The 17,414-nt window shown below is 41.7% G+C and overlaps 1 protein-coding gene across 1 annotated transcript; it reads left to right on the forward strand.

Moving 5' to 3' along the window:
• The first annotated feature begins 398 nt into the window (after positions 1 to 398).
• si:dkey-256h2.1 (uncharacterized protein LOC337520 homolog) lies at positions 399 to 16,360 on the forward strand. Its single transcript, XM_017686187.2, has 12 exons — positions 399 to 880; positions 2,144 to 2,283; positions 2,595 to 2,773; positions 4,223 to 4,383; positions 4,757 to 4,897; positions 5,338 to 5,459; positions 7,056 to 7,224; positions 8,348 to 8,493; positions 10,765 to 10,889; positions 12,711 to 12,837; positions 13,874 to 14,007; positions 16,177 to 16,360. Exons 1-12 carry the CDS (start codon positions 486 to 488, stop codon positions 16,294 to 16,296), a joined length of 1,959 nt encoding a protein of 652 aa, XP_017541676.1. The 5' UTR covers positions 399 to 485; the 3' UTR covers positions 16,297 to 16,360.
• The last annotated feature ends 1,054 nt before the right edge of the window (positions 16,361 to 17,414 follow it).

Consider the following 17,414-nt stretch of genomic DNA (forward strand, 5'->3'; position numbering starts at 1 on the left):
GAGTTTAAGACAGAAACGGCACGTGACAACAGGAGCGATACTCTCCGCAAATATCTGGAGCTTTGCGACATAATTTGAACCCACCAAGGTCCAATTATCATTATATGATTTTTTAAAAATGACTTATTTATCTATATTGTTCTACTGTTTATTAGTGGCAGTGATGCACGTTGTGATTATCAATAATGGCATCGATTCATTTTCTGGCATTCATTTACCTATTTAGTGTCATAGTAGTGGCGTGTTTTTGATTATTTATTGTCCTATGTGAGTTACTCTTGTATTTTGTCATTTTAAGAGGTGGTAGTGATGTGTGTTGTGATTGTTATGAATAATTGCATCAAAAAATCGACTTTTTAAAAGTGGCGTCCCTCTTGGGCCACCGTAGCCCCCGCCCCCTTTTCCCTCCACGCTGCGGCGCTAAAACTTCGCCAACTTCTGCTTTCGGTATCGCTCGGCGGTCCGGACGGGCTCTGCGGTCCAGCATGGCTCGCTTTCCGCCGCTTCTTGCCTGCTGTCTCCTCTGCTCTGCTGTCATCGCTGCCGCGAAGGGAGACTTGCCCCATACGAAGCTGTGGAGCGTTCGGTCCGGCCTCGGAGGCTTCGATCCCGGGGACCCAGCCCCAGCTTTCCGCGTCCCCCTCCTGGATGGAGAGTTCATCTACCCGCCGCTGGGCTCCTCCAGGTCCTCGCTGATCATCCACGCCTTCACCAACAAGTCGGCCTTTCTGGAGTGCCTCTGGACCTCCAACGAGTCCCTCTCGGATCTGGTCGAGTTCCTCCCGCCCAGCGCCCAGGTCCTCGTCCTCTCCATGGACGACTCAGCCGGCGAGCAGGCGCTGTGGATGCGGGAGCAGGTGGCTCGAGCCGCCGGGGGCAGGTGGGGGTCCCGCTGGGAGGGGCTGGGGCCGTTTTGTACTCTCAGTTCGTGAAAATGCTGCATCCAGCGACCTCACAACCGCACGACCAGCTCGTCGTGTTGAGTTACATTGTAGTAAAAGTGGGCGATATAACAAACACGCAGCAGCATCGCGATACTTTTCTTCACGGTACTCGATTCTGGTGTATCACGATATTTAGTTTTTCTGAGACGTATAAACAAGCTGGAATGAAAAAAAAAATGCACCAGTATTACTATATTGTGTGGGGAAAAAGGATATAAAGTCTTAAAAAAAAAAAAGCTTAGTTAAAAAAAAAAAATTAGTAAAATAATATTTTTTTCATAATGGACTGTCATCCAATCAGCTACTTGTTCCCGTACAGTTATGCAGTTTAGACAGTTACTGCACACTGGCTATTGCTGTTATTGTAGTTGCTTATACTAGGGCTGGGCAATATGGCCAAACTATATCATGATGCATGATACGCATCACAATCATTTTTCTGAGGTTTCTGATTTGTAAACAAGTAGGAATAAAAAAAAGACTAAAAAAAACGATGAGCTTTTTTTCTCAACGTTTGCAGAAAAATAAAGCATGTCCCAAGAAACATGAAAAGAAATACTTAGTAATAAAAGAAAAACAATAATTTAGCAAAATAAGATGATGTCAGTATGGACTGGCATCCAATGAGTTACTTGTTACTATACAGTTTATGTAGTTATTATGCACTGGTTGTTGTTGTTGTTGTTGTTGTTGTTTACACTAGGGGCCAAACTATAACATTGCGATACGTGATGTGCATCACAGTATTATATAAAGTTAAATACGAGCAGCTCCAGTAGGGCCTCGTTTCATAAAGTACTATTAAAAGAGTCAAATCCAATGAAGTTTGTCAAACTTTTTGTATATTAAATCCAGTTAATCAGGACTAATTATATTCTCTTGTTAAGTTGGTGAGTTCTTTAGGGGCTGACGATATGGTAGAGTTTTATCTCGACCATCCATATTTGTTATTAAGTTTTGTTTTCTGCCTTGTGGTGAAATTTTGAGCGTGGCTCTCTTATTGTTGTCGTGTATCGTGGTGTGAGTGTATGCAAATCTCTTGCACGTCTTTAAGTGGCTATATGCAAATCCTAGTAGTTTCCTAGTAGATGTATTGCATGTCTTATAGACCGCATGGCCAAAGTGTCCTGAGAAGTGGACCGTTTTGGGAGCACGATGAGCGCCGGTGATCATGTAACATATCTTTTTGCGCTCATCAGGGGGAAGGAGATTTTGTCCAGAGTCCACTTCTCGTCCATTCCTGTCCACGCGCTGGGGAACTGGATCCCTAGAGTGCTCTACTCGTGGGGGTGTGGAGGACACAACTGCGGCCTTGCACAGGCAGTTTTCACCTCTCCAGGTAAAGCATAGTCCCGCGGTGCTCAAAGCTAAAGAACAGTGGGCATAATAAGGGACACAGTAAGAGACAGCTGCTGTAATTTAGGCCTGTGAGATGGCGTTTCTTGAGCTTTTCCTCAAGTGCATACGTTTAATTTAATACATGATTAGACGAGGGTGGCACAGGGAATTTTCCTCCTCTGTAGAGGAAATTTAATTTCAAAGACATTAAGCACTTTAAGCTGGGGTGTTAATTTATTCTGTATGCGTAAACTTCACTTCTGAAGAAGGAACCGCTTTCATCTGACGTTATGATGTGCTTCTTGTTTTCAGACTGGGCTGTGCCAGTGATAGCGAAGCGTCTGAACGCGAAGTATGACTGGCTGAACGGACGGTGGGAATATACTACATCGTATATTCTGGCTGAAGCGGGTGATGGTTGTAAACCCGTCCCTAAGGCTGCAGGAGCTGTCGCCTGGGTGTCTGAAGGCGGCTGCTCTTTCTTCACAAAGGTAAGACGTAAATTAAGGTGCAAGTTAATTAAAGGAATAGTTTAGCCAAAAATCAAATTCACAAACCCAATTGCAAAACATTTGGAACTGTAGAAACACTGGCTGTGTTTACATGCAAAGATTGTTGCCAATGGAAATCTCTGTTTACGTGCTCATTGCAAGTAATCCGATCCAAAATTATGTGCATGCGTAGAGAACCACTTAGTGTAGACGTTACCTTGACAACCAGCATCATGTGAGTCCAGTCAGAGTGAGATGAGCAGCAGTGAGCGGTGATTGTGTTTTTAACTGCTTTAAAATGACGTCAGACTCAGGAAAACGTCCTTCACACGTCCTTATTAAAGAAGGCCGAGAGGAAGACGTCGTGTTCTGAGACACATAAGCTGGACGTCCGTCCCACCGCCGTCTTTTAAAGATCAGAGCATGAACTTCGTCTCGTCTGCAGACCAGTTTCTGCTGTTTTAACTCTTCAGCTGCTCAACAGGCAAGCAGGAATATCCCTGAAAAAGATGTTGTCTAGAGGGCAGCATGTCGTATATTTCCATATCTTCATTTTTTTCCACATTTGAAAAAATGGAGATATGGAAATGCATTCAAAGTTAAGTATGTTTTTGCCTTATCTTCTAGAATTTGTATTTTGGATTTTTTTTATTTTTATTTTTTTAACAGCGATGACGTGTCGCTTCAAAATGCGTATGTACTCTTTAGCATTAGTGGTGTTCACAGATGTGCAGGCTACCCACACCAAATGTCTTCTTTTGCCGTTAAAGCATAACTTTCAAACCTGCCTTTAGGTCACTTGCCTTTCATACTACACTCACCAATCAGAGCTGTTGTTTTATTTTATTCATCATTATTACCACTGCACAAATGTAACATTCTACTGCCATGTAAATAACACATCGCAACAGTTATTCTATACAGTGTACATCTCCAACATGTTCATGTATATATCTACACATCTATAATCTATTTTTTTGCATATCTATAAGTAATTTATTCTATATACTGTAATGTTGCACTATGCCTATTTATTGCACACTTGCACACTCTCTTTTTGCACTATTTGCTACTATTTGCACTTCTGGTAGATGCTAACTGCATTTCGTTGCCATGTACTTGTACTGAGTAATGACAATAAAGTTGAATCTATCTATCTATCTATCTATCTATCTATCTATCTATCTATCTATCTATCTATCTATCTATCTATCTATCTATCTATCTATCTATCTATCTATCTATCTATCTATCTATCTATCTATCTATCTATCTATCTATCTATCTATCTATCTATCTATCTATCTATCTATCTTGGTAGATCTGCAGTTTAGCCACTTCCCATCATAGAAAACATTAAGATACTTTACCTCAATGTTGCTCTCCAGTTTTAGTTTTCCTGCTTTCACTTAACATTTAACCTGAATTGCTTTTATTGTCCCCTCACAGATGAAAGCTATGGCTGAATCTAATGCTTCTGGGGTGCTGGTGTATGCCTTGCCTGGGAACCCTATACAGAATATGAACTGTGTTGGGGATGAATGTAACACCAGCCTCAGCATTCCTGCTGCTATGCTGCACATCGAGCCGGCTGTAGTGCGAGCTCTATCGTAAGACTCTCTGGTCCTCTTGTTAAAATGCACTCATGTAAAATTCACTGGGGTGCCAAGTGATCCGACTTGGAGAGTATGGGTGGAGTTAGTAATAGCTGATTGGTCACACACAACCATCACAGAATCACCACGTGTCACTGGAGTCAGATGCAATCAAACTCCTCCTTTGTTGCTACGCTAGATTTGCATGAGAAATCATGTAGATGAGCAATACGTAATTTGTTTAGTAATCTAGTTACCGATAGGTTAGAGCAAGCCAGTCCTGAGCTCAGATACTGCTAGAAACAAGTCAGTGAACTTGTATATCCCTATAGATCCCTATATACCCTTATATTATCTCTGTATCTATGTTTATATGTTTGGTTAACAGGACAGGGAAGCCGGTTAATGTGTCATTCCAGGTCACTCCATCACCAAACTTCTTCATCGCGGTAAACCAGGAGGGGAAGCTGGCGGAGATGGGTTGGTTCCTCTATCCGACTTTCCGGTTCCTTAGCTGGCAGGTTCAGTGGTATGTTGACGGAATAAAACTGCTCCCGCTTCTTTTAAAATAATCCATTCATTCACAAAGCTTTGCTTTGAAGAGCATTAGCCTTCATCTTCGCTGGTTGCGTTCAGAAAGTCTCAGACTCTGAGAGCAGCAAAATTTCATCATAAAATGGCCTGAATGATGGACCTTCTCTAGGCTTTCAGACCTGGGCCCTTATTACCGGGGCAGACTCACTATCGTTGGCCAATTTGGTCGTTAAAAAAAAAAAAAGAGAGAAAAAAAAAGCCGTTTTTGCAGCTGTGGAGTTGAGAAAGTAAGTGGACTCTGAAAGCAATATTTCAGCTAAGTTTCATCATAAAATTGGGCTGAATTACATACTTTCTGTAGGCTTTCAGACTTGGGTGGTTTCACAAGGACATGTGCTTTCAAAGAAAGGTTTATGAACCAGTTTGTCTCTCCAGGTTTGACTTCTATGCAGGCTTGCTGGAGCACATTAGAAGGCCTGCTGATGTGGTGCTCGTGTTTAACAGAACGCTGATGCAGGGTAAGGCCGGGGCCCAGGCTGTGGTGGAGCTTCCCTCAGGTCAGTTCGGTTTCATTACCATTTAATAGGACTGTCACCCTAAAAGACTGGCATTTTATCCATGGTCATAGTCAACGTCTGGTGGCTTAACATCATGAGAGAAAGCTTGATGTGCAATTAATTCACTGAAACTGTTACCACAATCATCTGTAAGATCAATAATAAGAATAAAAAAGAAAATAACCATAATAATAAAAGAACAAAGATAGATGTACATGTTTTGCACACCCACTGGAATGAGCCAGTGAATCGCCAAGCTGTGGTACATGTAGGTCGAATGACACTGGGGGCAAAATTCTGATATTAATCTTTGTGCAATTTCAATGATTCAGCCAGCAGCACAATAATTCAGGTACTTCCCAAATACAAGCGACACATTCGGCTTCCAGCACATGGCGAACTCATACTCTTAATAGATCTATATTTTAGTCTTTTATTATAATGTGTTATATTAGAGAAGAAAGTTTCACTGTGGCTCCTATTAAACATTTAGAAGAAAATAGCCTAATCCAGTTCGTGGTGCAACCGTACGTGTCCTTGGCTGACTGTCATTTAAGGTCTGTATGATCCTTGTTAGCCATGTACTTGAGTAAGAGTCACTAGGTTGCTCTGACAGGAGCACCAGACCTATGAGGCAGGGGGCAGTCGTGGGCTGGAGGTTAGGGAACTGGCCCTGTGACCGGAAGGTCGCCGGTTCAATCCCCAGCACCGACAGTCCATGACTGAGGTGTCCTTGAGCAAGACACCTAGGCCCCAATTGCTCCCCGGGCGCCGTGGATAGGGCTGCCCACCTCTCCGGGCAAGTGTGCTCACTGCCCCCTAGTGTGTGTGTGTTCATTAGTGTGTATGTGGTGTTTCGCTTCACGGATGGGTTAAAAGCGGAGGTGGAATTTCCCGTTTGTGGGATTAAAAAAGTATCACTTAACTTAACTTATGACTGTAATACAGTAGTACAGAACCATCATTAACATTTATTTATAAGGTGTCATTCATTTAAGAAAAATGTCTTGCAGACTATATAAGTACACAATTTAAATATACATGTACGTTCAAAACTACAGCAGTGGTCTTAAAGCTCAGTTGGCACCCAACCAAACATCATGAATTAGGGCTTGCTTTATGTAAATGATATGTTAATGAGTAACTGGCTGGCTGGCGCTTGATTTCACGCACTGCAGCGGATTCATCATCGGACACAGTAGTCAGATTTGCACTTTGAACAATGGCCTTTAATCTGAAGGTGGTGACTTAACTGCACTGATTTGATCAGTTTAGCATTGGTTAAAATCATGTATTCATTTTCTCATTTGTGCTCTATATTTCAGTATTTAGTCAAACTTTTAGTTTAGAAAAAATTCTGCGTCAGACCCAAAAAATCAAATTGAGCTGTTTGAGAATTCTTGTTGCAGGGTTTTATGATATGAACATAATCGTGGTGACAATATGAGAAACAATAATTGATAATATTATTATAATATATTATTATTATTATTATTACTACAGAAAGTGCAGACTTTGTAAACAGAGCTTTCTTTCTCAAAGTCAAAAGCGGCTCAACTGCTACTTCTGTTGCCTCATATCGTTGTTTATTGTCAGACTTGCTGAAATATGACGTGCTGGAGCTGGACGCGGCTCTGTCCTGTCCGGGCATCAGGGATGAAACGTGCGCTCACTGGGATCACACAGTGCAGCTGTTTGTGTGCTGTGACCCTTTCAGTCCGTACTGTAACCTGGAGCTGGGCCGCTGGATCACCGCCTTCCGGAGGTACGCAGTGCGCAGCCGCTCACCCTACTAGCGCAACGTTTTACAAAATATTAGGGAATTATTAACTGTAAACACTCGACGCCAAGAGTCACAATCAGTGCTATAGAAGAACTACAGCTGGATTCCTTAAGCCCAGAGATTTGTGAGTGTGAAGAGCACTTTAATGTGAAGGTTTTGGTTTTTTTTTTCCATTATCTGGAGGTTCTTGAATACGGCAAAGGCAGAGGCAGTCCGCTTCTCGATTTTGAGATCTGATAGTTTTGGCAAAATAAAACCCCTTTAATGTAAAATAATATGTAATATATTTGTAATGTTATTGTAAAATATTGTTGTAATCTGTAAATTTGTATAAAAAAAAAAAATCATTGATCATTATATCTGTCTGTCTGTCTGTCTGTCTGCCTCTGTCTGTCTGTCTGTTTGGGGTCAGGGATTAAGCCTAAGACTGGGTTGTACCAAGTTTGCATAAGTTTATACTCAAGTTTGTGTGGAAAGTCCTTTTACTACATTTCTGTGTCTTAACTAGTAACAAATAACTGCTTCATAGGTCACTTTAACATGTTCAGACCCAATCAGTAAACCCGCTGCTATGGAAACGCAGCAGCGGGTGGCTCTGACGTCTCCATTGAAAGGATTCCAGCGTAGAAGTGGACGATGTGTACTAGTTAAATGGAATAAAACTAAATATGTGGGTCTTAAGCTTTTAAGCTTGTAGCGTTTAAAATTTTTTTGCTTAGTTAACCAAAAAAGTCCTGTTTTTGGTCTTTTATTATGGTTTCTATTGATTTCCCCAACACTTACAGCTGCGCAGGGGGCGGTGTAAATATTAATAACTACTAAGCTCAAGGTTAGAGCTACCTGAACTCAGGAAACGCTTGTTCCAGGGATTAGTTCTGGAATACGCAACCATTTCAATGGGGATTTTTGTCATCCAGGAATGGGCTTAACCCTTGTCCAGATAATCAACCATTACTTTTCACCGTGTGTGTGATATGTTTGTGTTTTTTATAGCGTATCAGTTCTACGCAGTATCCTGGAAATGTGCAGGTCTGAGTTTTAGGACAGTTCTGTGGGCTTGATGGGTTGGTGATGTATTGTCTGTGTCGTGTCCCTGTTTTGGCAGAGGTACAGGCCGTTGGGTGACGGATGTGTCGCCTCTCCTTGCACTGCTGAACGGCACGCGTTGCTCCTTGACGATGAAGACCGCCCCCTGGGCGATGCCCTGGATGACGACCCTGAACCTGCGTTTCGGCTATAGCAACCACTCAGGTCAGAACATCCCAGTCCCCCCTGGACCAACCACAATGTTTTCCGATGCTCAGATAAAGAACATCTCAACCCTGATAACAGCATCAGCAGGTCATAGTGAACAACAAACAGCATGCAGGTCTGAATGATGCAGCTTCTAGCACGTTATTAGTGCCCAGTTGGGTGCGTGTAGGAAAAAACATAATGGAAAAAATTTGGGTTACACTTCCAGTCACCTCGAGAGGATTACAGTTATATGTAGCCAGGCTGAATCTCAGATTGTTCCAGTAGGTCTCCAGGAGCTCCTCAAATGGAGGGGTAAGATGGAAAGGAATTGGTCGATTACACCAATTTCCCTTTCGGGGAGCTGGGCTGGAGTGCAGACTTGCTTTTGGTATGAGCTACAAAATGTGCCTGAATCAGACAGAGTGTCATAGGTCTTGTTCTTAAAGGATTACTGCTGCGTTTTTCAGCGTAATCTCTGCGCACAGGCCACACGCTGCAGAAAATGGCATCTTGTCGAGTGAAATGATCTTAAATCTAATCAGTAGATCCACACACACACACACACACACACACACACACACACACACACACACACACACACACACACTCTTGCTAATCCGCTTCTCCTTCTGGCTCGCGGGGGGAGCTGGAGCCTATCCCAGCAGTCATTTGGTGGAAGGCAGGATGCACCCTGGACAGGTCGCCAGTCCATCGCGTATCGTCCATGACAATAAAACTCTTGAATCTTGAATCAATATACCAAATATTTCCCAGTTTGAGATGGTTGTGCACTTATAAGATTGTATAGCTTATTTCTAGACATTTTACTTGTTTTTGAATTATTTATTTATTTTAAGTCAAATTGTCTCACTATACTGGCAGGTAATTTAGCTGGTTTCAAGCACATTTCTTAAAACAAGCAAAATATTGCCACTGTAGTGAGTTTACCTAATATAGTTTACCTAATAAAATCATTTGAACCAAGTAAAATGTCTAAAAATAAGCTTATCAGTCTTATAAGTGCACAACCATCTCAAATTGGGAAATATTTGATATATTGATGCGATGGAATGGCGACCTGTCCAGGGTGTGTCCTGCCTTCCACCAAATAAATGCTGGGATAGGCTCCAGCTCCCCCAGCGACCCAGAAGGAGAAGCGGCTTAGGAAGGGTGAGTGGGTGAGTGGGTGAGTGGGTGAGTGGGTGAGTGGGTGAGTGGGTGAGTGGGTGGGTGGGTAGATGTATTGATTAGATTAAAGATCATTTCACTTGACAAGATGCCGTTTTTTGCAGTGCAGTGCTCTGTAGCGCAGCGTTAGCCTCAGAATTCAGTTTTAATGTAGTTTTAATGTTTCATACATCAGTGTTCTCTCACTACAATACCCAGCATGCATTACACAGATACATCATACAACCATATGGAATCCCTGTGGTTTCAACCGATCCTGACTGCTGGCCTAACGGCTGATCTGTAGGCTAATAAATACATTCAAACCAGTTTTCTCCGTCGTAGAACAAAACTGTAAAGAAAAAAGTGCTTCAAGCCACAAAATTGACCCCAGAGACAGTTTTTTTTTTTTTTTTTTTTTTTTTTTTTTTACCCTTTTCAGGGTAAAACAACCTGCCTCCAAAAATCCACCTTAAAGTAACTGCCCTTTTTCAAATGTTTCTCCCTTCAAAATACATCAGAAGAGCTTTTCCTTGTCTTTAAACCGGAAAATCTCACTCTTGAGGGCTTTCTAAGTACGAAAACTAGTTCAATACAGATGCAACAGGTTAAAAATCCTGGATCAGTCCTTTAAGTTAGAGCGGTCTTCTTTTTAGCCCTTAAAATCTGTGCTGCTTTGTGATTTCCGGGCCTGGTTTCTTATCGTCTCTACGGGACGTACCTCTTATCACCTGTGTACATCCTCATTGGATCTGTTGCTTCATTTGCCATGAAGTAGTGATGTTGACTGAAGAACTTGTGCAAACATGTTCAGTACGTAATCTTGCAGTGACTGAGCACCAGTTCAGTTCCTGTAGATCAGGATGTATTTAAAGGGGAATTCCGGCATTCAAAAAAGTTTTGAGGTGTAAATTCATATCTAAGCAAAACGTTCTCTACATTTAACCATTTCACAGCGAAGCCACTCCAAATTATTTTATTTACATCTCCTTAAATTCTCTTTAATTCTCTTTGTCCAAGGACAGCGTTGCATCTTTGGGACTTGGCAGCTCTGCTACTTACATTTAGATGCAGTCTGAATATGAATTATGAAATAATTTATTTTTTTTTGTTGTACAGGAAAATCTTCAGAGAAGCTTTACCCGTTCAAGCTGATGATGCTGTACAATGGCGGAACGTTTGACCGGGATTACAACAGTAGATTCCAGCAAATCAAATTCGAAATTCCAGCTTCAACTAAAAAGGTGAAAACATCAGTGTGGATCTGGGGATAATTAGGGCTGCCATTGATTTAGATCAGTAAACAACTGTCATTTATTTTATTTAATTTTGTTATATTATAATTAATCAATATGTAACGTTCCCACAAACATTTAATTCCATGTCGAATGTGTGCAGTTTGTGACCACTTGCTTTCATAAGCTCCTGCTGGTGTGGGTTTCCTCTCTTTGAATGATACTCAAAAAAGCGTCTTGAGTGCTTATAGCGACCCCTTGTGGAGAATATTCTGACTTATCACTTACCATTTAGGACTACTTTGTAGTTCTACAATTACACACTGTAGTCCATCTGTTTCACTGTATACTTTGTTATGCACACACTGTGTCCACTCCCTGTCCACTCTATTAGTCACACTTACCTTGTTGGTCCACCTTGTGGATGTAAAATCAGAGACAACAGCTCATCTGTTGCTGTACAATAGTACTGATCCTCCTCTAGCCCTTCATCAGTGGTCACAGGACGCTGTTGGCTGGATATTTTTGGTTGGTGGACTATTCTCAGTCCAGCAGTGACACTGAGGTGTTTAAAAACTCCAGCAGCACTGCTGTGTCTGATCCACTCAGACCAGCACAACACACACTAACACACCACCACCATCACGTCAGTGTTACTGCAGTGCTGGGAATGACCCACCACTCAAACAGTACCTGCTCTGTGGGGGTCCATGGGGGTCCTGACCACTGAAGAACAGGGTAACAGTATCAGAGAAACAGATGGACTACAGTCTGTAACTGTAGAACTACAAACTGCACCTACAACCCCAAGTCCAGTGAAGTTGGGACGTTGTGTAAAACATAAATAAAAACAGAACACGATGATTTACAAATCCTTTTTAACTTACTAAATATTCATTTGAATACACTACAAAGACGAGATATTTAATGTTCTAACGGATAAACTTTATTGTTTTTTGCAAATGTTCACTCATTTTGAATTTGACGCCTGCAACATGTTCCAGAGAAGTTGGGACAGGGGCGTGTTTCCCACTGTGTTACATCACCTTTCCTTTTAACTACACTCAATAAGCGTTTGGGAACTGAGGACACTGATTGTTGAAGCTTTGTAGGAGGAATTCTTTCCCATTCATGCTTGATGTCCAGCTTCAGCTGCTCAGCCGTCCGGGGTCTCCGCTGTCGTATTTTGAGCTTCATAATGCGCCACACATTTTCAATGGGAGACGGTCTGGACTGCAGGCAGGTCAGTCTAGTACCCGCACTCTTTTACTATGAAGCCACGCTGTTGTAACACGTGCAGAATGTGGCTCGGCGTCGTCTTGCTGAAATAAGCAGGACGTCCCTGAAACAGACGCTGCTTGGATGGCAGCAGATGGAGGACACGACGTCCATGATTTCCAAAAACGGTATGAACTGTGGACGCGTCAGACCACAGGACACTTTTCACTTTGCGTCAGTCCATCTCAGATGAGCTCGGCCCAGAGAAGCCGGCGGCGTCCTTGCTTATATTTAGAAAATATAAGACTAAGACTAAATATAAGAAAAACAAAGTTTATCCTTTTGAACATTAAATATCTCATCTTTGTAGTGGATTCAGTTGAATATCGGTTGAAAAGGATTTGCAGATCATCGTATTCTGTTTTTATTTATGTTTTACACAACGTCCCAACTTTATTGGAATTGGGGTTGTGTATCGTAAGTGGAGCTGATAAAATGGACACAATGAGGCATTTAAAATGAAGTGGACAGTCTGTACACAATATTCCTCAAACAGGAGATGTTGGTCGATAACACCAGGAAACGGAGTCAGTGTGTTTGTGTGCTCTGCAGGTGGAATTGTTTGCTGTCATCACCGGCCATGGCAGCGATGATAATGGATGCTGCGAGTTCTGTGTGACGTCACACTACTTCCTTGTCAACGGCCTCTACAACAACTCTCGCGTATTCGACTCGGCTGGTGAGCGATGCATCCTGCTTTATGAACGATGAAACATTCAAGCAAGGCATGGAGCCCAATTCCCAGAGAAGGGAGTTGTTTCACAGGAACCGTGTGTAAACTCTGTATATATGCTACTTCAGACTACACTACACTATGCTATTCTGTTACATACAGATAAAAATGATTAAATACTAATAATTACTTATTAGTAATGCCACATGCCTAATTTTTCTGTGCAGCACGTGGCTGAAAAACAGTCAACATCTTTTTCTGTGGGGTTTACGAAAAAGAAATAAATATGTGTATTTGCCTTTTTTCTACAGGTCTACAAAACTAAAATGTATATTTATTATATGTATTCCTAAAAAAAAAAACTCCTTATGATGATGCAGGTTTGTTGTAACAGTAGCCGTTAATGTCTCACACATCTTGCGTACAACACTGAGTGGAAAGCATCATGTTTTTGAAGTATTTATATGGGTTAGCTGTTCAGGATGGAGCCGTTTTTGAGCTGTACTTATGTTAAAGGCTTTATAGCAGAATGGATAACCCTACATTCATGCCAGTATAGATACATCACATTCATGTGGCAGGTAATTTGATCTGTTCTGCCACTACATCACTTTACAGTGTGTTCGTCATGGAAACTGGTATGTGAGAGTGTGTGTGTGTGTGTGTGTGTGTGTGTGTGTGTGTGTGTGTGTGTGTGTGTGTGTGTGTGTGTGTGTGTGTGTGTGTGTGTGTGTGTGTGTGTGTGTGTGTGTGTGTGTGTGTGTGTGTGTGTGTGTGTAGAACTATAATTATGTGCTAGCAAAAGGTTTATGTTGTGCAACTAGGATGAGGTGATCCAGATGGTTTGAATGCTTTATTTATTTATTTACTTCCAGAAAAATCTTTTTAGATACTACCGTTATGCTTAAAGGGACACCAGGTCATCTGCCTCTGTCTCAGATCTGGGTCAAACTCCAAAGCCAGTTTAAAAATGACAAGAAAATACAACTTTTTAAATAGTATTTTAATTTTTTTTTCCTTCTCATTGAATGTATGCATGTAGGTTCGGCTCTGGGCTGTGCTCTGCGAGTGGGAGAGGGAGGAGTGCCCAATGAGCATGGAACGTGGCTCTATGGCCGCGGCGGCTGGTGTGATGGACTGCAGGTTGACCCTTGGAGGATCGACATCACCCCACAGGTGTGCTGCTGCAGAGTGAATGTTGCTGAACCCACCTCTGTTGTTTCTCTGAAGTGATAACGTTCTTAACTTGTGCTGCGTTCAACTAGCGCTCGTAACTCGGAGTGTCCGACCACCAACTAGGAAAAAACGAAAACGATCATATTCTGGGAATTCCTACTTGGAATGACAGAATGGTGTTCTCGTGCTGCCATCATGACAGCTGGGAGCTTAGAAATGTTCATCTTTGGAATCTCCTACTTACCACCTAAAAGGGATCAAGGACCTGTGGGGTTGCTTGGATGCTCACAGTAAGCTAGCAGTTCTTTGGCTGTTGTGTTTGGGTAGAAAACTCTTAAAAGGGCTTACAGTTGAATTTTAGGTGTTTAGTTAGTGCTAGCAGTTGGAGGCATCTTCATGTGGGTTCTTCCTACTTGTAAGTTGGAAACCAATTAAAGCTGCATCACTTCTGAGTTCAGGACATGTCAGATTTTGTCATAAATCTGATCAACATGCCTACATGCACTTGAGTTATCAGATAATGGGGACACTCCAGGTCTAGATGAGTTAGTCATCAGATTTCGTCTCTTCAACCAGCCAATAAACTCCCAGTAGAACACACGACGTAAACGTAACTGAAAACTCAAACTTCACGCTGAGGCTTTTTTTAAATATTACGCCACTTTACCTGAAAATATGAACATACGTCACCTAGAAGGTGAAGAATATTAAAATCCTCATCATCAGGCACCGTGTTCATTAGCACTTTACGCAGTAACAGTCTGTGAGGCATTAAACTCTTCGGACGTCTGGTTCCATTCACCACCACTGTGAACGATCCTGTCTCTACCTTTCTGTAGAGTGGAGTATTTCACAGCAACCCACACAGGATGGCTTTGTTTACAACATAAACATTTAAACTTGAACGAACTTCAAGTTTCTTACAGTCGACATGTAATGCTTTCTTTCTGTGTACTTAGTGCTTTATAACTAGTTTTGTCCAGTTGAGAAAAGCATCTGTAGAAGTGCTGGGATGCCATGTGTCAGTCAAAGGCTTTCATTCTGCCATTTGACGCTGCTGTGCTAAGAGTACTAATCCACTGCTGGAGGACAGAAGAGGATGATCTGAGAGCGTCAAGCTCAGCCTGTGCGTTTGATTTGAAGTGAGCTAAAGTGCCCTTGGACGTTGGATTAAGAGGTAGCTTTAATGAACCACTGTGAAGCCCTATAAACTCACATTGGTTCCAGACACGTTCTTTGCTTTTTCTCACACTAGATTATGGCTCTGAAAGTGCATTACAGACCATGTAGAGCAGCGTAGACAGGATTCACGTTGTGATTGTGTTTTCAAGCCTTCAGAGCGGAGTCTTTCTTAACAGTGTGATTTCATCACGATCCCTTGTGGTTTGTCTGAGATGAAAAGTGTAGGCTGTGATATGAAGTATAAAAACTAAAGATTTACCCCTTTAATGCACAGCGATCAGCCGAAGACTCTCAGGTTTGGCTACTGTTACTTGGGACTGGTCAACTGGTCAATGTGACGATATATATTCGATATTGTGATGTATTGTGGTGCTTTTCTGAACATATTGTGTATATCGTCAGTACTAGAACTGACCAACTGCATGCTTTACTACGAATAGACCAAAAATAGCCCCTTTAACTGCAGCACAGTATTCAACATATTGAATAAAAATAAATGTGTTCAGTTTAGCTGCTCACCCGGCATGGTCATGCTGGTTGACCAGAATATCATCATCCAAAACACAACATATGCTGGTTTTGCTGTTGACCAGCTATGCTGGTCTGTGCTGGCTGTTCTATCCAGGGACTGATAAAGTGTTTAGAAGGTAAATAAATAAATTCATGGCACATTTTGTATTGTGAAAATTTCTTGAAGGATAGCGATTATTAGATTTCTGCCATATTGCTTGTCGAATAGACTTGGTGCTTCTACCCTACACCACTAATTAAAGTGTGTGTGGAGTGAAATTGCACCATGAATGTGGTGTTGCTGAGTGATCGGTATTCATATAGCAGGTCAAATGTTTGTTACATTGCTGTGTGCTAGCTAACAGCCTTGCTTACAGATCCCCAGATACCTGTTACTCCAGTCTAGAATACCCTGTATAAATAACTGATGAACTGTCTTTCCTGAACTGCTTGTTTGCTTATTTATTACCTCTGCAGCTGAATATGACTGGCCCCAATACAATCCTATACTTTGGACTCTATGACGGACGGAACCCCAATCCAGCCAAGGATCCAGGCTACGTCATAATGTACTCCTATCTTGTTTTTTTTAAGTGATGCATATTTTAAGATCTACTGTACATAGCAAAACCAAGATTAAAGATTTCTATTTTGGAACTTGCGTCTGGCTCTGTGGATTCACTGCACATTATATAGCTTCATTTTTCTGTTATGGACAAGCTGTTTGGATACTAGGGCAGTTGTTTTGAGCTTTCAGTGCTTAAGCCATAAGAGAGAGTTTGCAGTTCTCAAACGTCCTGTAGCTTTAGATTAATTAAGATTAAGTGAATCTTATTAGTCCCACAACGGGGAAATTTGACCCATCCATGAAGTGAAACACCACAAACACTCTAGTGAGCACACGCACACACTAGGGGGCAGTGAGCACACTTGCCCGGAGCGGTGGGCAGCCCAATCCGCAGCGCCCGGGGAGCAGTTGGGGGTTAGGCGTCTTGCTCAAGGACACCTCAGTCATGTGCTGTCGGCTCTGGGGATCAAACCGGCGACCTTCCGGTCACGAGGCTGGTTCCCTGACCTCCGGCCCCGTGACTTTAGAACATGAACATCTATATTTTTGGTGCTCAAGTTTGTACCTGCCTGGTTGGAAAGCAGGTGCTTCTGAGGTGAAGTTAAAGTCATTTGTCTTCTGTCTAAAGTTTTCGACTAAAGAGGCCAATTTTACTCTCAGCAGGAATGGCTGGTGAAGCTGGGGGTTTCTTCTGTGGTCATTAGAATGGGCCATTATGCATAATTAGCATTTCTTGCCTTGTTCTACTTGGTATGAGCTCAGGGAATGAGTGACCTCTGGATAGGTTTACGCCCACAGAGAGAATCCTGGACACTTGTTCCTGTGTCTTACGTTCTGTAATTAGGTGCCTGCTTTGCATTTCTGCATTTGAGTGACCCTGAATCTTAGTTATGTTTTATTTGATTAAAACAAACTTTACATTGCTTTTTTTGTTGTTTTGGTATTAAAAATATCCAGTAGTTGACTAGCAAGCACAGCTTTGTACAGTTATATAAATTTTATATATATATATATATATATATATATATATATATATATATATATATATATATATATAACAGTTATATAAATAAGTTATATAAATTCATGATATTTTTCATTGCAACACAAAGTTTACATAACTGCAGAAAATGTAAAATGAAAAATG

Source organism: Pygocentrus nattereri, chromosome 24, assembly GCF_015220715.1.
Source record: "Pygocentrus nattereri isolate fPygNat1 chromosome 24, fPygNat1.pri, whole genome shotgun sequence".
Classification (NCBI taxonomy): Eukaryota; Metazoa; Chordata; class Actinopteri; order Characiformes; family Serrasalmidae; genus Pygocentrus; species Pygocentrus nattereri.